At 43.1% G+C, this 17,704-nt stretch overlaps 1 protein-coding gene across 1 annotated transcript in view; it reads right to left on the bottom strand.

The window, feature by feature from the left end:
• Positions 1-17,704, bottom strand: part of tet3 (tet methylcytosine dioxygenase 3) — a 54,800-nt gene that overhangs the window by 12,735 nt on the left and 24,361 nt on the right. Inside the window, 2 exon segments of the mRNA XM_020590282.1 lie at positions 2,118-2,208; positions 5,597-8,552. Of these exon segments, the coding sequence (XP_020445938.1) occupies positions 2,118-2,208; positions 5,597-8,552 (3,047 nt within the window).

Genomic DNA, 17,704 nt, shown 5'->3' with positions numbered 1-17,704 from the left:
CAAGCACTTCAGCCCTTGCGGTTTGGAGCTAGAATGGCCTCTAGCCCTGGTTCCTGACACACCAAGCTGACACACAAGTGGCCTACATTTAGACACATGCTGTAGTCAAGGTCCTGAGAACCACCAAGCTGACCTCAAAGAACTAGTGCCAACACAAGCTGACAGATCAAATTCTCTGCATCGCTTCTCATGGCCTTGTGTGTTCTGTTAAAATTTGCAGTAGAATGCACCACAAAGGGTACATCTAACAGCCAGCTGACTGAGTTCTGACTGCATTAACATTCCAAAAAACATTAAAACAGACACGCAAAACAAATTTTGATTTTCATGCTGTATCATGGTGACTCTGGTTAAACTGTCTTATGCCAATCAGGAAAACACAATAAACATGTGAGCTTAATAATTTACTGATTTGAACAATCTTACAGATTTAACATGCTCAGTTGGCAAAATGGTTTCTGAGGAAGGTTAACTGGGGCCGATAGAACAACACTGCAGAAACTATGAGTGACATATGGATACAGAAGCTTAAAGCAGTCCAATAGCATCTTAGCAACTGGTGACTGCTGGCTGGGTGCATCAGAGCTGCAAAAGGAGACACGGTCCTGTAGTTCAGAAGTTAATCATTGATACATTTTTGTCATCATTGACCTTATAAAAAGTTTTCTTATTGCTTTGCTTGTGTTGCTCTCAATCTGTGGTATTTTCTGTGTGTGAAATCTACTGGTGTGGTGTGTCAGCTCTGCCAAATACATGCCAACCTCACCAAGTCTGGCTGGAGAGGAGCATTCACAAGCCTCTGCTGAGATTCACACATGCATGGGAGAGTAAACCAGAATCCACTAGTCTTTTCACAATGCCATTCACAAGCTCTTCTCTCAGAGTTAGTTCTATGCTGGTGTTTGTGTCCATTAAAATATCTTTGTCTGCACATTTGTCAGTTTGTTTTTATGTTACTGCATTTTGTCAATCTTTTTGGTAGAGGGTGAAGGTATCTAGGAGTAAGTAGGGGTTGGAGGCTGCACTGGGAAGGAGGAAGATCATCAGAAACGTCACATCATATTAGGCCTCCTCTCAATACCTGCTGCTGACAAAACTTCAGCCCTGATCAGATTTAATGTGACAGTGAACACAAGTGGCTCCTGCTGCATAGGCATCACCCTGAGGTGCTGAGGTGTCTTGGAGAGTGAAAGGGGAGTAGGCTCTATCGCCACATGGGTGGCCTGCTGAGGTCAGAAGTGCATCAAAGGTCAGCTGGGCACTATGGGTCTTGACAACTTATGTCATCTCTCAAACAACAAAAAGTGGTCACTGGTCTAACATCCCCCACTCAGCCTGTCCTCTCCAGGGACCAGTGAGTCATATGTCCTAGTGAAGTTAGCTTCTCAGTGAATAACAGCCAAATGTGTGCAGTGTTCAGTACTGGTGATATGAAGCATGACACAATGAGGCATCCAGTTATAAAAGGACACTACAGTCAGTACAAGATGTTTTTTGAGGTTATAAATGACTGACATCATACAACATCACCAGACTGTGTTAACCAATCTATGAAACACAGCTGTCAATCTTCATCTTGCCTCATTTATAAAAACACAGCATATTTTACCTTCAGTTTTTGAGCTTTGCATGAACATTTTTCCACTTTCAATTTTATTAAACACCCAATATCAGCCTGAATTAGGAAAGGGGTGCTATATAATATAAATACTGTAACTGAACTTTTTCTTAGTGCACAAAAAATGCACCACTTTTCATACTTTCTACAAAAATGTTATTTTGTCGTTTTCTTTCATCTTCCTCTCCCTCAGTCCTCCTGTCTCTCTTTCTGTGATTGGACTTCTGTCCTTCTTCCTCCCTCTTCTCTTTTGCTGCTCCTGTGTTCCTTGCTCTGCTTCTGATACAGTATCCTACCGATGCTGATATGTTACTCCTACTAGATTCTGGGTCATAGATTCCCAAGGGACAAAATGTGAGGAGGAGGGCAGCTGGAGAGAGAGTGGGGGGAGGGAGAGGCAGAGAAAGAAAGAGCATGTAGGAGGAAGAGAAGAGAAGAGAAGAGAAGAGAAGAGAAGAGAAGAGAAGAGAAGAGAAGAGAAGAGAAGAGAAGCACTCACCTTGTCTCCATCAGTTGTCGTATGGAGGCAACAGTAGGTCCAGATCCCAGGTGATTGTAGTAGGGCCCTTCATCTTTCTCCACTATTTGTTCTATAAAAGGAAACCAGACAGAGTGAGGAAACAACAAATAACTGGTCCTGAAAAGCCACGTGTGTTAACAAATGTGTGACACACATTTAAGTGACAGATGCTTGAGTAAATATACATTGCTATTATTTATTGTTGTTGCTCTACCATTATGAGTTCATATCAGTATTAATACTACTCTTATATCACTTTATGAATCATTTAAAACTTCCTTGTCTTGCATTCTGAAAGGAAGTGGGGCAAAATTTGACTGATTTTAATAGTCAGAAACTGACAGACCAGAGAGCAGCAGCCATTATCACATACACATGGTGGATATTTGAAACTGCTAAATGCTTCCACATTAAATACTTGAATTTGTTTATACTTGCATTAAAAGTATTTTAGTGTCAACATTGTCAGCAACACAAAAAGAAATCCTCTGTGGTGTAGATTTCTTATGTTTTCTAAAAGTTTCTGAACACTGAATTGATTGCAGAAACTTTTTCTTTTTACTAGTGCTGAAACCAAATCCTGCTTGGATCCTGCTAATGAGTATTCACCTCACTGAACTAAGTAATGCCTCACTCAATCTGCAAACATTTAGCAGTAAAATGCCTCAATAAAGAGTGAGCTGTGTCTTTGCTTGTCATTACATCTCAGCTTCCTTAAAGATAATGTGATCAGATATATTTTTAGACACATGCAGACATTCTCTTTGTAGCTGAAGCCAAATTATATATGGGAAGCATGAGTATGTGCAGCTGATTGCAACATCTAGTGCCCACAAACACACATGAGCACACATACCCCTGCCACACACAGACAGTGGGCCGCAGGGTGTGGTGCATTTGTGGAGACACTGTAGAGTAGAAGCTTTTTGAGGCACAGATGAATGACTCAGTGTGTGTGTGTGTGTGTGTGTGTGAGCGTGTTAAGAGGGAGTATGGGTGTGTCTGAGTGCATACCGTGCACATCTGTGTTTATGTTATGTATGAGCTTTGTGCATGTGTGTGTAACTACGTTAGACTATTGTCTTACATATCATATGGTAAACTTTGTATGTGATACTGTGCAGCTGAATGTACCCTATATTAAATATTAGATTCCAATGGACTTTGCATTACCCACTATAGCTCTGTAACTGCCTTTTATGTGTTTTTGTGTTTTAAAATAAAGTATTTGGCAACTAAAACTGGTGGTCTTGCTTCTGTATGTAACACTTCTATACCATCTCTAGTCTAGTACACACTGACTTGACTGTAGAATGCTGTAATGTTCTACATGATCACCTCATTATCTGAAATGTGGACATACAGTTAGGGTTTTCTATCTCTGCTTCAGAGGCAGTATGAGGTCACATTCCCCTGTTAGTGCAGAGAGACACCAGGGTGTGGCTCAGGGCAGGAAGTTGAGGAGTCTGCCTCCAACATAAGAGTATGTCTTTTTCCAGTACAGTGTTATGCTACAGGGACTTGACAGAGAAGTGTGTGACCAAGCTTTATTATGAAAACTTGTTGGCTGCTGGTTTTTACTTTTACCAGGACACAACTAGCAAGTGTTTCCCTGCAGCTGCTCGCCTCCTGTTCTGCACCCTCTTCAATGGGACAGCACGGGTCTATTTACCAGGCCTCAACCCTTCAAAGTCCTACAATTAACAGCTTCTTGAAAAATACTGTCTTTCAATATTCGGTTATTGCACCAAGTTAATGAACTGTTACCCACAGTAGCTAGTTTTCTGATTTACTGAGTCAATTAATAATGACTTAGTAGACAAAGACAGGCTGATTCATTTTACATAACTCAACCTTTTACTCTGTAATACAGTGCTGCACCAACTAATCTATAAGTTAATAAAAAAAAGATTCTAAAAATAGTTAGCAACAAATTGAACTCTAGAGGGGTGAGACTGTCTCTGAGAAAAATGGCAGAATGGGAGGATACAGAGCATGGTACAAAGGAGAGAAGTGGAAGACCAAAGTCATCTAAAGTTTGGGAGAACTGGATATTACAAAGTGAAAAGAAGATTGTTGAGTGCTTAGTATGCAAGTCTGATCTGTTGTGGCACAGGAACACAACGGTAACAATACTGCATGAGCACTGTTATTTTAATAGAAGTGGTGTAAACATGTTTGTATTGAGTACATGGCTTGTTCAGAAACATGAAACAGTTGGCAACCAATCATCCCAGCACAGAAATACACACGGCTTCCCCCTAACTGGCTCCTATGTTATATTACTGTCACTAAATGTCAGACCTGTTTACTTGTTTTCAGGCATAAAAATAACCTGCAGAAACTGTTTTAATTAGGATAGTGGTGCAGTGCTTGATACATTCAGCCACTGAAAAATAAACAGGATAAAGGATGTCTTTATTCAAGAATCCTAACTCTGTAAACATATTAAACATGTAAACAGACAAGAATTATATAAAATACAATAAGCCACACTAAGCTACCGGTATATGGTTGTGTCCAACTCCATATACAGTCTGCCATTATACTGTATATGCATGCTCACACATAGAGAGCACATTATATAAGTTAAATATGTGTATTGTGATATATTCAATAATACAGCTTAAACATCTAAAGCAAAAACATTGTTGAGGAAATGTGTTCAGATTTTAGCATTCTTTTCATAACAATCTGACTGATCAATGAAATAATCTACAGATTAATCAAATATTAAACAGTTGTTAGCCTTACTACAATAATGTGTATGTATCGACTGGTAAATCCACCTAGACTAACTTTATCTACTTGCTAAGGCTGGCAAAAATCTTTATAAATTCATTGTCTTATTCTTTTTAAATATTTAGCATATAATATGATTTTTAAATTTCCATGAATTTCCACCTCAAGACCACCTACTCAGTTGTAAACAAATAATCTGAGTAAGGCACTACCCAAGCTACGGGAGTGAAACCCTTTCCGTCAAACAAAGACTGTTCTGCTTTCCTGCCAGACCCAAGTGCACACAAAAGGCTCCTTCTGCCACCACTGCTATTGTTTCTGCCCACTGCCTTCATTGCCTCACACTGTCGCAGTCTGGATGGTTGCGGCCACACGCCCTGGCAACACACACTTTCTTCAACAAGCATCCAGACAGAAAGTAAGTAGAGTAAAGCACTGTCAGTAACAGCATTATGGGATAAGTAACTTTTAGCTCAATAAGAAAACATTAATGTGTACAGATTTAGAAAGCGCTCCCAAGAGTCTTACTTGCAAAATATTCATGCTATTTAACACTGGTCAGATTTACTGGACTAACAGATGTACTTATATATATCTCTGCTCAGAAATGAAAGGGTGATGTTTGGGGAGGAGAGATATTATTGAAAATGTGTCTTTCAAGTGCTAATGCAGTTTGTATACACAAACGCATACAGACACTTAACACACAGACTTACCCACACAGTTGCAGGTGGGAAACTCTGCCTCTGAAGCCTTGGAAGGAGTACTCAGCAAACTCTTGGTGGGGGTATCCAGATAGCGCAGAGGAGACTCTAAGAAGCCTCTGAGAGATGGAGAAGAAGGCAGACTGTCCTTAGTGGGTGTGTCCTCCTCAGAATAGCATGTGGTGGACAGTACTGCTATATCACCAGAGGCTTCAATCTTCATGCGTTTAGGCAGCGGAGAACATGGTATGCTTGATGTATCCCCTAACACACTGGGCTGCTGCTGTTGCTTATCCAGAATGGTCTCCTGTTGCAAAGAGACTTGGAGGGGCCTCTCAAGGTGATCCTTCATAGCGCTTTCTGTGGATACCTGGTTCAAGTTAGCTTCACTTGGGGTCCCTGACTCATCCTTGTTGACTTCCATCTCCTGATCATCTGGATGAGGTGTGGAGCTGGCTTGAGAGGTGGGAGTTATAGGAGTAGACTGGGAAGTGGATGAGGATATACGGCTGAGATCCTGAGGACTAATCTGGGACTGATTCCCCAGGTGAGGGACTGTAACAGTCTCCTCCATGGGCTGACAGGCAGACGCATCTGGGCCTGAGTCTCCAAATTCAGCCTCAAACTGGCGGATCAGTTCTTCATACTTCGGGTCAATGTTGATGAAATTGGGTAGTTGTGAGGTGTTGGATGGAGATGTGGAGGTCAGAGATGCGTTGGTGCTGGTGTTACTGGAGGCCAGGCTGCCCACTACTTCTGACTTAGTATGGGCTGCAGGGTGAACAGGTGGGGGCAGAGGGCCCATGAGGGCTGGCGTATTTTCTGACAAAGCAGAAACAGTGGAAGAGGGAGTCATTGAGGAGTTGGGAATTAATACCTGAGATTGGGCTGGGTTAGAGAGGCCTGCAACAGCAGCCTGAGTGGAGTTATTGTGGAGGAGCAGAGAGGGGAAAGAACCTGCTTGCAGGCTGGTCAGGGCTGGGGCTCTGTCCATCATGAGGACTGATGGTTTATGTACTGTGATTTGAGTCTGAGGCAGGAAGGTTGGCATGGAGGCTTTTTGCTTGGTCTTCTTGATGATTATCTGTTTGGGTTTGGGAATGGGAGGGCCTGTAAGCATCCCACTAATAGGTTTTATGATAGGAGATCCCGGGCTGCTTTTTTTCTTCTTGGGTTCCTTGAGATCCTGTTTCATGGCCAGATGTGGAAAAGGTTCTGCCTGTGGCCACCATTTTTTCAGGCTTTGGCAAGCCACAGGTGCACGCGGGCCTGGTGTGCCAAAGCCAGAAGAGTGGTTAGAGAAGAGGTTCCTCTTGTAGTGAAGGTGCTGTTGCAGAGCTGCCTGAGTGGAATGGCTGATGGCTGCTTGGACAGGAGACAGAGAAGTGCCAGGGTAGTGCTGACTCTGTTGCTGACCATTAGCCATGCCATAATGTCCCATGGAGGCAGTGTGATGGTAGTGCTCACCAGAGTCTGGCTCTTGCTTTATCCGGTCCATTGACGTGTTATGCTGGGCCTGGATACCCCCATTCTGGTTCAAGATGGACTTCTGTGTGACTGGAACTTTGAAAAGAGCATTGCTGAACTTCCCACTATTATCACCAAGCAGCTGTTTGAGCTCTGACATGGGATCTGAGCTACTGTGAGGTGCAGCAGCAAAGTGAGATTGGGGCTCCGACTTCAAACACATCCACGGGTTTGTCTGTTCAGAGCCTCGGTTTGAACCTTGCTGCCACTGTTGGGGATTAGGGCTGAAGCCTGGAGGTTTTCCCTGTCCTGGGAAGGGAGAGGTAGAGGATGGGAGAGGGGTAGCATGGCATGGCTGACCCTGGGACTGGGGCCTATGATGCTCACAGGACACTGGGGTCTGCTGGCTGGTGTGCAGTCCTGGAGGGACAGACTGAGAGCGTGAGGAAGATGAGTTGGTGTCAGAAGAGGACGGGTTCAGACTAAAGCCACTGGGGGGCTGAGCTGAGAGGTTATGGGTATGTTGGCGTTGATGGAGGTTTCTGTTGTAGGGGGTTTGACCCAGAGAGGTGGCAGCTTGTGGACTGGTACCAGATAACTGAGTCAGGGCTTCTATGGCAATGGCTGTCTGAAGACTGATGTTCTTTTCCTTGGCTATAGAGAGCACCTGGGGAGAGCAAGGAATTGGGGGTTTGGAGCAGGGCACTTGGTCTGGGTGAGAGCCTTGAGTTCCCTTTTGCGGCTGGGAGTATGAAGTAGCCAGACAGTGGCCACCATTTATCTGTTGATAGGGCTGAGGTTGCTGCTGTGAATGGGGTTGCTGTAGGTGAGGCTGTAAGTGTGGGGGAGCATCAGCTACCTTGTGGGCACCTTGATCCTCACTGGTTGCCAACTTAATCTTCTTCTCCAGCCACTCAAGGTAGTCTGGACAGTCTGGCCCATCACAATTGCAGTTAGGGGGCTTGTGTCCATGTTTGGCTTGACTCAGTGCTGCCTGTAGGGTGTTAAGGTCTTCTGGAGGTTGGCAGCTTCCCTCAAGAGTCCCTGGAGACAGTCTGGCCTGAGCCCCCTCAGCACCCATCTCCTGGATGAACTTCTCATACAACTGTGCTGTGTTAGGCTGCACGAGGAGACAGGAAGGGGAGGAAGAGGGAGGCAGGGAGCCAGCAATAACAGAAAAATCCACCAGATTGCGGGCATCCTCCACATCTGCATGGTGGATTGGTCTACCATTGCCTGCACCACTGCGGCTGCTCCAGCATGGTTGCTCTTGTTGGGTGTCACTGACCTTGCCATGTCCTGCCACCCAGCACTGCCTTAAAGGCACACTTCCTGCCCTCTGCTGCTCTGTTTTCAAAGATGTCTCATCATCATTAGGGTAGCGATTCACCCCATTGGCCAGTTCCAGGCTCAGCGCGCCTTCTTGAAGGCGGTCATGTGACCCAACTTCCATCTGGCCTCCACTTCTGGGGCCATCCACTGAAGTGACTTTGCAAACAGGCTGAAAGACAAGCAAGACAAACAAGATGAGTGTGGTCAAAAGAAGCCAAAACATCCAGGACTGATATGCATCAAACATTTTATGCTACATTAGGTAAGATTATCCAGTGTTGTCCATGTGTATTTACTGTAATAATCACTGTAAATGAAAAAATAAATGTGCATTTTTAATTTTTATTCCAAGAATAATTTGACAGTGTATCAGCCATCAAAAATTATATCAGAGGCCACTGTCTTCTTCCCAACTCTTATCCAGGGTTTTCTTCCCACCTCTCAGACACACAGAACACACAGGGCAGCAGGATCAGGTCAACGGGGACAAGGAAAATTAACTACTGTTTCAGCCAAGTGATTTCACAAAAGGTAAGCATTTTGTCAAACAAATCACTGGTCATGTGACATAGTTTCCCCATTGTTTGTATCTGGAAAATGACAAACCTAGAAACATGACCTGACTGTCATGCCCTAGCAGGTAAAAGTACAGTCATAATGTAAATGATAATGTAAATGAGACAACTGCTGACCAAGTGAAGAGCTATAAATACTATAAATATAAATTCTTTGTTAGAGCAGTGAGGGAAAGTCTTGTTTGCCCATGACTTTGTGTTTGAACATAACAAATATTTGGTCAGGAGACACAGATAGAGGGTTGATCGTTAAATGCAATAGTGTGTGCACTGATGTTTGAAGTGTGGTCTGTAATCTCTCAAACATTCTTAGAAACCAATTTAGGGCTTACATAACAATAATACAAATACAAATAATATCTTTGGCCTCAATAATGAAAGTACAGGGTTCCAGCAACTGCAGAGTGTCAGCTGGATGAAGTATTATGGGCACAAAAGTCTTTTTGTGGACTCTAATCCTTATTTAATATACTGTATTAGTAAAATGTAATAATCATGGGAAAGACTATTTGACATAACTTTTCTTTGTTTTATATGATTAAAAAAGTTATTTGGCTGATGCACTGGGTTGTATAGAAGTCTCTTTCAATACAAGTGCTTTGGTCTGACGAACAATTTAATATTTTTCAAATAATGCTTGCAAACAAATCTTTGTTCTTGATGTCAGAGACTTTCATAACAAAATACAAGCAACAACTGACTGCTACTGATATTTGATAAAGACTGCTCTACAACTGAACCTGCTGTTGGCTGGAAAAGTGACAAAGTAACTGTAGGCTGTCTGCCTTGGATGAACTGCTTTCCTAGATGCTCATTTTTAAAACTGCACTAATAGTAAGTCATCCATTCCCAGCACACCACATCAGAAAAAGCTAAATGTAGAAACATTTTACAAATATGCTGGTTGAGTCACACATAAGTGAGGGAGTCATTCTTTTGTATTTTAATTACAACACTTAAATATTAGAAGGGTTGAAGTCCTTACCAAATAAATTTGGTAACGCTGATAAGGAGTTGATCAGTGCAGCCACATATATGTATCCCACTTCCTCTCTGAGTCAAAACTGGGACAGTTACCACATTAGTTTTAGAAAAATATGTCACCTGATCTGGTGTCAAATTACATTTTCAGAGAATTATATTTATTTTAGTTGGCTTAAAGCACCTGGGGCGAATTTTACTACAACAGTGTATAACAGGTGCGACCAGTTTAGCAAGTAATGTTTAATGTCTAAACGGCTCGTAAATCTAAATTACCTTGATATGTTAATGTCAACTGGTTCTTCAATTTACTTAAATCACAAGATGTTACCTGCACGCAGTGTTCAACCCAGGTTAGATCACCACAGATTAGAACTAAATGAGTTTGGAGGAACAGCAAACAAAGAAAATCCAAGGGCATATTGAGAAATTATTGACAGAGTTCATGTTGTGGCTGAACAGTGTATTCCAACATTGTGACAGGAAAACAATACTCATAATTCTCATGATATAAAAATGTTCTGTGTTAGCCCCGTTAAAAGAAGCCAACATCTTATTAATAACTTTTTAGTGAAAAATACTTATACTTACAATTTTACTATAAACAGTCAAACATCCTAAACAGTAAAGGTCACTTCCATGCATCAGAATTTTGGTTGTATGCACAACCTTCCCTAATATACTAAGATATCCTTTCCAATCCTTCCCATGCTGAGATACAACAAACACTGAACTACAACAATGTAATGGAATGTCTCACACAATGCCTTACACATATACACAAACTAACCTTAAGCCAGCTGGCAGCCTCATACCCCAACATACTGTAAATGTGAACTAGTTCCTGATTCAGATGCGAATCACCTAGTTTTTATCACCTCCTCTCAGAAAACAGAAGATGGCTTCTGTTGGTAGGTCCTTCAGTGTATGACAGCAGAAGTGAGCATGACGTCCAGCTTCCCCATCATTTGAATATTATTGAAATGAGCCTTTGAAGTGGCTAATTACTGGACGGCCAGTAGACTTGGGGCTTTTGAATCCACCTTCTGCGCTGGGTGTCTGGTGGGTGTCCCTGGGGGGATGGTGGTGGTATTGGTGAGAGGTGGTGTGGGGTTGGAGGGGGCGTTGGGGTTGGCAGTGAACAGCCGGCATGCAATACGTGAGAGGCCTCATGTCAGCACTATCAGTGGCATCAGATGGGAAAGAGGAAGGGGGGTAGTAGCTGTGTACGGCAGTTATGAGAACTGCAGTGTGTCGAAACAAAGCGACTGCAACGCTGCATAACCTAACATCCCACAGTCACGCACACAGTCAGTCACACTGACACTTTTTTTTTCTCTCTTTCTCACAGTTACATATACGAAACACTGCCGCAAACAAAAGTCACATGGGTTTAAAGCACCTAGAAGCTGAAGCTTTAAAACAAATGGATTTTGCAGGCACACAAACAACAGATAATGACAACTTTAATTAACCTAGGTTGACTTTCTGTGAGTCTATATGATAACCAGGATGCTGCAACTGCAGCGTTTTAAACCCCTCCAGGTGCCTTACAGTGTGCAAACCACGTGCTTTGACAAATATTTACACCATGACAGAACCGACTCTTATACCAGGGGTCCATCTCTGTCTTCTCTCTGTTTCACACGCAAACGCATATACATTTGTACAAGCTTGACACACACCAGAAAATGCATCCAAAAACATCAACACACCTAACCAGCTCAGATCTTGCAGAACCTGGTAAACCTGACACTTGAGTCTGGGAGCCCTTTAAACAAGTTAACCCTCTACAGTTCTGTGTGAGCACAAAGCCAGGGTTCTTTAACACTGACACTGGAAAAAAAAGGAGAGACAAAGTATGTAAAGATACAAGTGGTGGTGAGGGGGTTAATTTCAGCTTGTGAGTAGACAGCTGAACCCAAAAACACAACTCCCCCTATCCTCCCTCTTGTCTCTTGTCCTCCTCCTGCTGCCCCCACCCCTTCCTTTGCTACCGCGCTGAGCAGGAACATGAAGCAGAGACCCTGACAATACGAAGCCGGCTGAGAGCCTCGAGGAACAGCGACACATACTTACATGGTCCTAGACGTCCAGACAGAGCTGCTGGTAGGAGAGCAGAAAGCAGAAGAGGACACAGAGAGGAGCATGAGACTGGTTCGCCCGCACAGCAGCCCACAAGCCGTCCGGCCTTGTTGGGTTGTATTCCTTATTATTTCTACCAGGCTGTGCAGCGCACAGACAGAGCCGAGAGCCGAAATACACATGCATGCATTCACACATGCACATGCAGCCAGCTACACACACAACACACTTCCCCCCAGCATAGTACACATGTTTCTCATTCTCTTGCCTCTTCTTATGGCCGACGCTTTCTGTTCTCTCCTTTTTCCTTTCTCATTATCTCTGTCTGCTCCTCCCTTCCCCTTTTCAATATCCTCTTTCTTTCTCTCGGCTACACATGCAGTCGGCTTCTCTTCACAGCCCCCACCTTCCCCTTTCTCTCCTTCCCTCACTCCATTCCCCTCCCTCTCACGCAGCGTCTCCCTCCATCTCCTCTCCTCTCTCTCTTCAGTATGTGCAGAGCGAGAGGCCATTATCTGAGCCACAGCAAGCACGTACGATGGAATGGAGGAGTGTGCAGTGAGCTGAAACACAGAGCTATGAGGGATAGTCACTAGTAGCAGCAGCCTAGGAAACAGTATAGTGCAGCAGAGCTCTTATCTGTCTTTCTCCATGCCCTTCAACACTTGCTCTACTGCATTAGATGATGTTACAAATAAGGCTATGTTGTGCTTTCTGTTTATCCACAAAAGCCCAGTATTCGCAATTTTGGATATGACAAAGCTCCTCTACTTTCAAGTGCAAAGGCAAATCAGCAATTGCATCCAATCGAAACTCAGAACGGCATCAACAAGAAAAAGCAATGCTACATTGTTTGCCTATGCCTTCTGCGCACCGCATCTGCTTTTCCTTACGGAGATTCTGTTTCGTGTTTGAGCGTCTAAGTTTGGCTCAGCCCTGGGCCAAAGGAGAAGCCACTGATAATGGTTCTTCAATCGCCAGTTTCGTCCTCAACCTCATCAGTTGCCAGTTCCTCGCTTGAGACAAAAAACTCCAATCTTACACCTGTGGTTGATAACAGATCCTCTAGCAAGGCTGTATGCACAAGAAAGAGAAAGCTCAGTAGGTGAAGAGGGAGCTGGTTTGCTGGTGGACATGCTAGCCCTTCCTCCAAGATCCAGAGAATACAGATGAGGTGGAAGGCTTCTGACTTAAAGAAGCTGAGGGTCACTTGATATACAATCATTTCTAAAAACTCTATAATGCCAACTCACCATAAGGGGGAAAGGACATGGAAGAATGATGGTGATATTGCTACAACATAAGTAAAAAGAACAAGTCATCTATACAGGGAACAGCGGATGAACAGCGGATGCGTCAACATCAGCAAGCAAGAACAGCAGGACAGACAGAAGGGAACGAAGGAAGACACTGAGGAGAGGAAGAACAACATCTGCGGAAAAACCAGTTAAAAGGTAGAGTCGCTCAGTTATTCATGTGACTGATTCTGTAACGGGAGAGAAGATGATGAAGAAGAGGAAGAGTGTACAAACAGAGAGATGATCGGCAGGTCTTTGCCAAATGAAGACAACAACCACAACTAATCGACCTATTACAGTTCGCTGAGGATGCAAGACTTCTGTCCTCTCCTGTCCACGAGCCTACAATAATGTTCTCTTGTTTTCTCTCCTCACCATTGCTCTGCCTTGATGTTACTGCCTTTATCATCATCAACGTCGTCATGATCGCTGGATGCTTCCTCTCGCCCACTTGCTGGCTGACCGGCCTTGTGTTGCCTTCTCTCTTCTCTCCAGCATTGCTGGAGTTTTGGAGCAGAATTAACCAGTAGGAGGGGGAAAACATGGTTTTCCCCACATGCAGATCGCTGTCAGCTCCTGTGTAGTATTTTTCTCTAATATTACTGACTATGTGTCTGCTATACTGCGCTAAGGCTGGATTACTCTTCAGTAGTCTTTCCCTGCTTCTCGTTCTTTAGCCTTCCCTGTTTTTCTTGGTCTCTCTTGATCTCTCATTTTCTCTGGCTTTCTCAAACGGCCTCTGCCTCCCTCTCTCGGTGTGCTTCTCTGTTTTTCCTGAGCCTTTTCTCCATCTAGCATAGATTAGCACATCATCGGTCCAACACTTTTCTGATGCACCCGCTCTCTGGCCCTGTAAATTGTGTCTCTGTGCCACACATATTCATATATACACACACACAGATGAGTGTCAATACCAAAGAGGAACAGTGTAGGCTAGGCACTCTAAGGGAAGCAGAGAAATAGAGCATTAGGTCACATGACCAGGGAGTTCCAATAAGCAAGCGCGAGAGCAGTGAGCAAGAGAGGTAGGAAACACATGTGGCGATGACGTAGCTGCATTGTTATCATAAGGATCAGTGTCTCCCACCAGGATGCCTGCCTCCAACACTGGGTGGGCACGTGTGTCAGATGACACCCTACTAACACCGTTCACCAACGGGCACTCGAAAACATGCTCTTTCACTCATTCGACTGACTTGTGCTCACTCGCCCCCACGGATGCAGTGACACAGCATTTCTAGCTGAAGGTACGTCTTATCCACTCAATCACATGCTCTCCACGCACAGTTCTTCATTTTAAAGACCTACTGAACACAACAGAGGCACTCAATCCTTCACCGCTCTGCTGTTATCAAAAAAGTAGTACTGGCAATACAACACTAGCCAAAATGTGTTATTTGTCAAACCTAATGTGGTGATTAAGCTAAAATAGACTGGACCTAGCTCTCACATCTAGATACACATAATATGGTTATAGCACTTTCAGTTTTTAAATAAACATATAAAAAGCAGAACAGATACATAAGCTGAACTTGTGACCTGGAGAAGAGTACCATTCTTCAACAGAATACATGAACTTGCTCTCTCACATTGTGAAAACATGATCTTGAAGTTTGGCACTGTTAACACGCACAGCTGAGTGAGACAATGAAGTACAGTTTGACCAGAACATCAATACAGAAGAGGGGAACCTTCACTATAGCCACTTTCATCTGTTTCCCAAACAACATAAAGTAAATACAGCATATGTGACAGTTTACTTTATGAAAGTGGATCACACTGATTCCCAGTAAGACTACTCTTGACTCAAACTCATGCTCTTTGATGACTCAAAACCATCAGCATTAAGCAGGTGTCATTTCACATAAAACACTGCTCAACACTTCTGGTGTTTACCACATTCATGTTTGGTTGACAAAAAAATTGCTAGTGAATTTAGATAAGCAACAATGACAGAAAAGGACATCAAGTCCATTCTTGGCTTTAAGATGTTTCTGTGCTGTCTTTCAGGTTGCCCAAGAGAGTTGTCCTGAAACAACCTCCTGAACACTGAGGGTTATTCAAGTAGTAACAGAGCAATGTGACAGGTTACATTATAACTGGAAGACACACAGCCTGTAGCTATGCCCTAGTTAATTTCTAATTCACCTCTGTTCACTTCACATGACACTGAAAGCTCAACATCTGAAATAACAACAAATATCCAAGTATCTTAACTTTCAATGAAAATAAAATGGAAAGAATGACACTTACGGTAAACCTGCTGTAACCTGGCATTGAGAAAGAAAGAGACTCAAGTTCTCACATTGATCACTTGATCTAGCAATGTAGTCAAATTATCAGCCAAATGAGTTGCTTCACGCCCTCATCGCTCTCTCTCCATCCCTCTCTCTCACTTCTCTGTCTCTCGCTCACTGTTTCTCAGCAGCTCAGAGGAAAGGTCTTGGTTGTAGGAGTGATGACTGACAACAGAAGTCCATCCTCAGCAGTGTGTGTTGGGTTGTTGCATATGACTAATCCTGAGTCATCTTTCTCTTTCTTCTCAATAAAGTCCTGACATAAAACCCTCACACACTGAAGCAAGCTTTTTAAATTGTTACTAGTGGGAGGTCTGTGTGCATAAAACACACAAAAGCCAACAAAGAACAAATTGTTCAGTTTCATGGGTTCAATATTTGTGCTTCTCAAACAGTGTATGTTATTTCACGTCCTCTCTACCTTTATCGCCTTTAATCAGAGGGAAGATCTGTGCAATTTAGGGTAAAAATGCTTTTACCCTAAACACCTCACCTCAGCCATTAAACACCTCACATGAGCATCACAGTCATGACATGAGGGGGTCTTTCCCCTCCCACCTCTTCTAGTCAGCTGACCCCACCTCCCTCCACTACAGCTCCCATCTAATACTCCCCCATGATCCTGCTTTCTGTCTCCCTCTTTATCTTTTTATGTCTGTTCCTGCCCCCAACACACATATCTGTTTGTCATCACATGCACATAGTAGCAAAGACGCATAAGCCTCCCACAAATGCAAAGGCACACACACTGTATACTTGCTTGTATGTGTACAGTGTTGTTATTATTAGGGATGTAAAGAACCCAAAAACTCACAGTACAATATTGCAATGATAAAAAGTCCACAATAAAATATTTATTATGATATAAAAAACTGAAGGAAAAAAGATAATAAATCTGTGTTTTTGCATAATTTTCTTTTTATCGTAAAGTGCTTGGCACAATGTCATTGGTACTGAATGACTGAACTGTTTGTACAGTTTCAAAAAAAACAAAAAAGCAGTAGTCAGTAGCAGCCATAGTAGAACATCAGTGTTTTTAGTACCCACTAGGCAGTTTAAATCTTTGGTGAGCGTGCCGACCGGTAGTCAGGTTCTCAGTATGGCTACAAAAGACCAGTTGAAGTGGGTATTCCCCTAACCACCAGGGGCAGTAGTAAGTAAACTGCTGCTTGGTGCACCAGAACGAGGAGAAGAAGATGCCAAAGCACACTAGAACAAGTCATATAAAGGTTAGACTGATGCTTTACTGGAGGTGCTTTTCAAACATCGTGGTCTACTTTTTCAAGAGAAAAGACTTTAAGGGTGGTTACTAAGTGCTTGGTCCCGCATATGTGCGTCTGGTGTGTTTGTCCATCTCTTTGAAGTGTAGCACACAGCCATGTTCCACCTGTTTCTGTGCATGCATCCAGGGCTGTCTCAGTCTTAAACGAGGCTAGTACTGCCTTCATCCGGCAGTAATTACAAATTGTTCAGCATTTGTCAGTTTCCTGTCAACCTGTGTCATATTTCAAAATGGGGAAACTGAAAAGTTGCCTCTTAACAGTGTAAAAGTCAACAATGGTGCATCCACTATGTCCATCTCAAATTCAGGTACCTGAATGCAGGTAAACTAGCAAAATATGTAATATCCTAGTAGACCGACATTTTTCTCTTGTGGTATCATGAAATTACAAATATTGTTACATTCCTAATTATTATTGATGGATGGGACAAAAGGCTGAAGAGCTGCACTGAGTGTATTACATTTATCAGAGTAGAAGCAAAACTAAGTGTTTCAGTAAAATTATTATGGTTAGTTTATTGTCATAGCATGGTTTGGTCCTTTAATGAACAATATAGGTTTGGTTTTGGATGTTTATAGATGATCGTTAAAATGACTGTTAGTGCCTTATTTGTACATGACGATAACAAAATCTTCTGTGATGTGAGGACATGTAACCATACACACAGTATGTGCTATATATACATACAGTATGTACTTCATCTTCCCACTTCATTCTTTTTGTTTTTGCTTTCATTACCCCTCCCCCCCCCCCCCCCCCCCCCCCCACCACACACACCCACCCACCCCACACTACTACACGC

This window comes from Monopterus albus, unplaced genomic scaffold, assembly GCF_001952655.1.
Source record: "Monopterus albus unplaced genomic scaffold, M_albus_1.0 scaffold12.1, whole genome shotgun sequence".
Classification (NCBI taxonomy): domain Eukaryota; kingdom Metazoa; phylum Chordata; class Actinopteri; order Synbranchiformes; family Synbranchidae; genus Monopterus; species Monopterus albus.
Note: the sequence above shows the minus strand (reverse complement) of the source record. Positions and strands in the feature narration are given on the sequence as shown.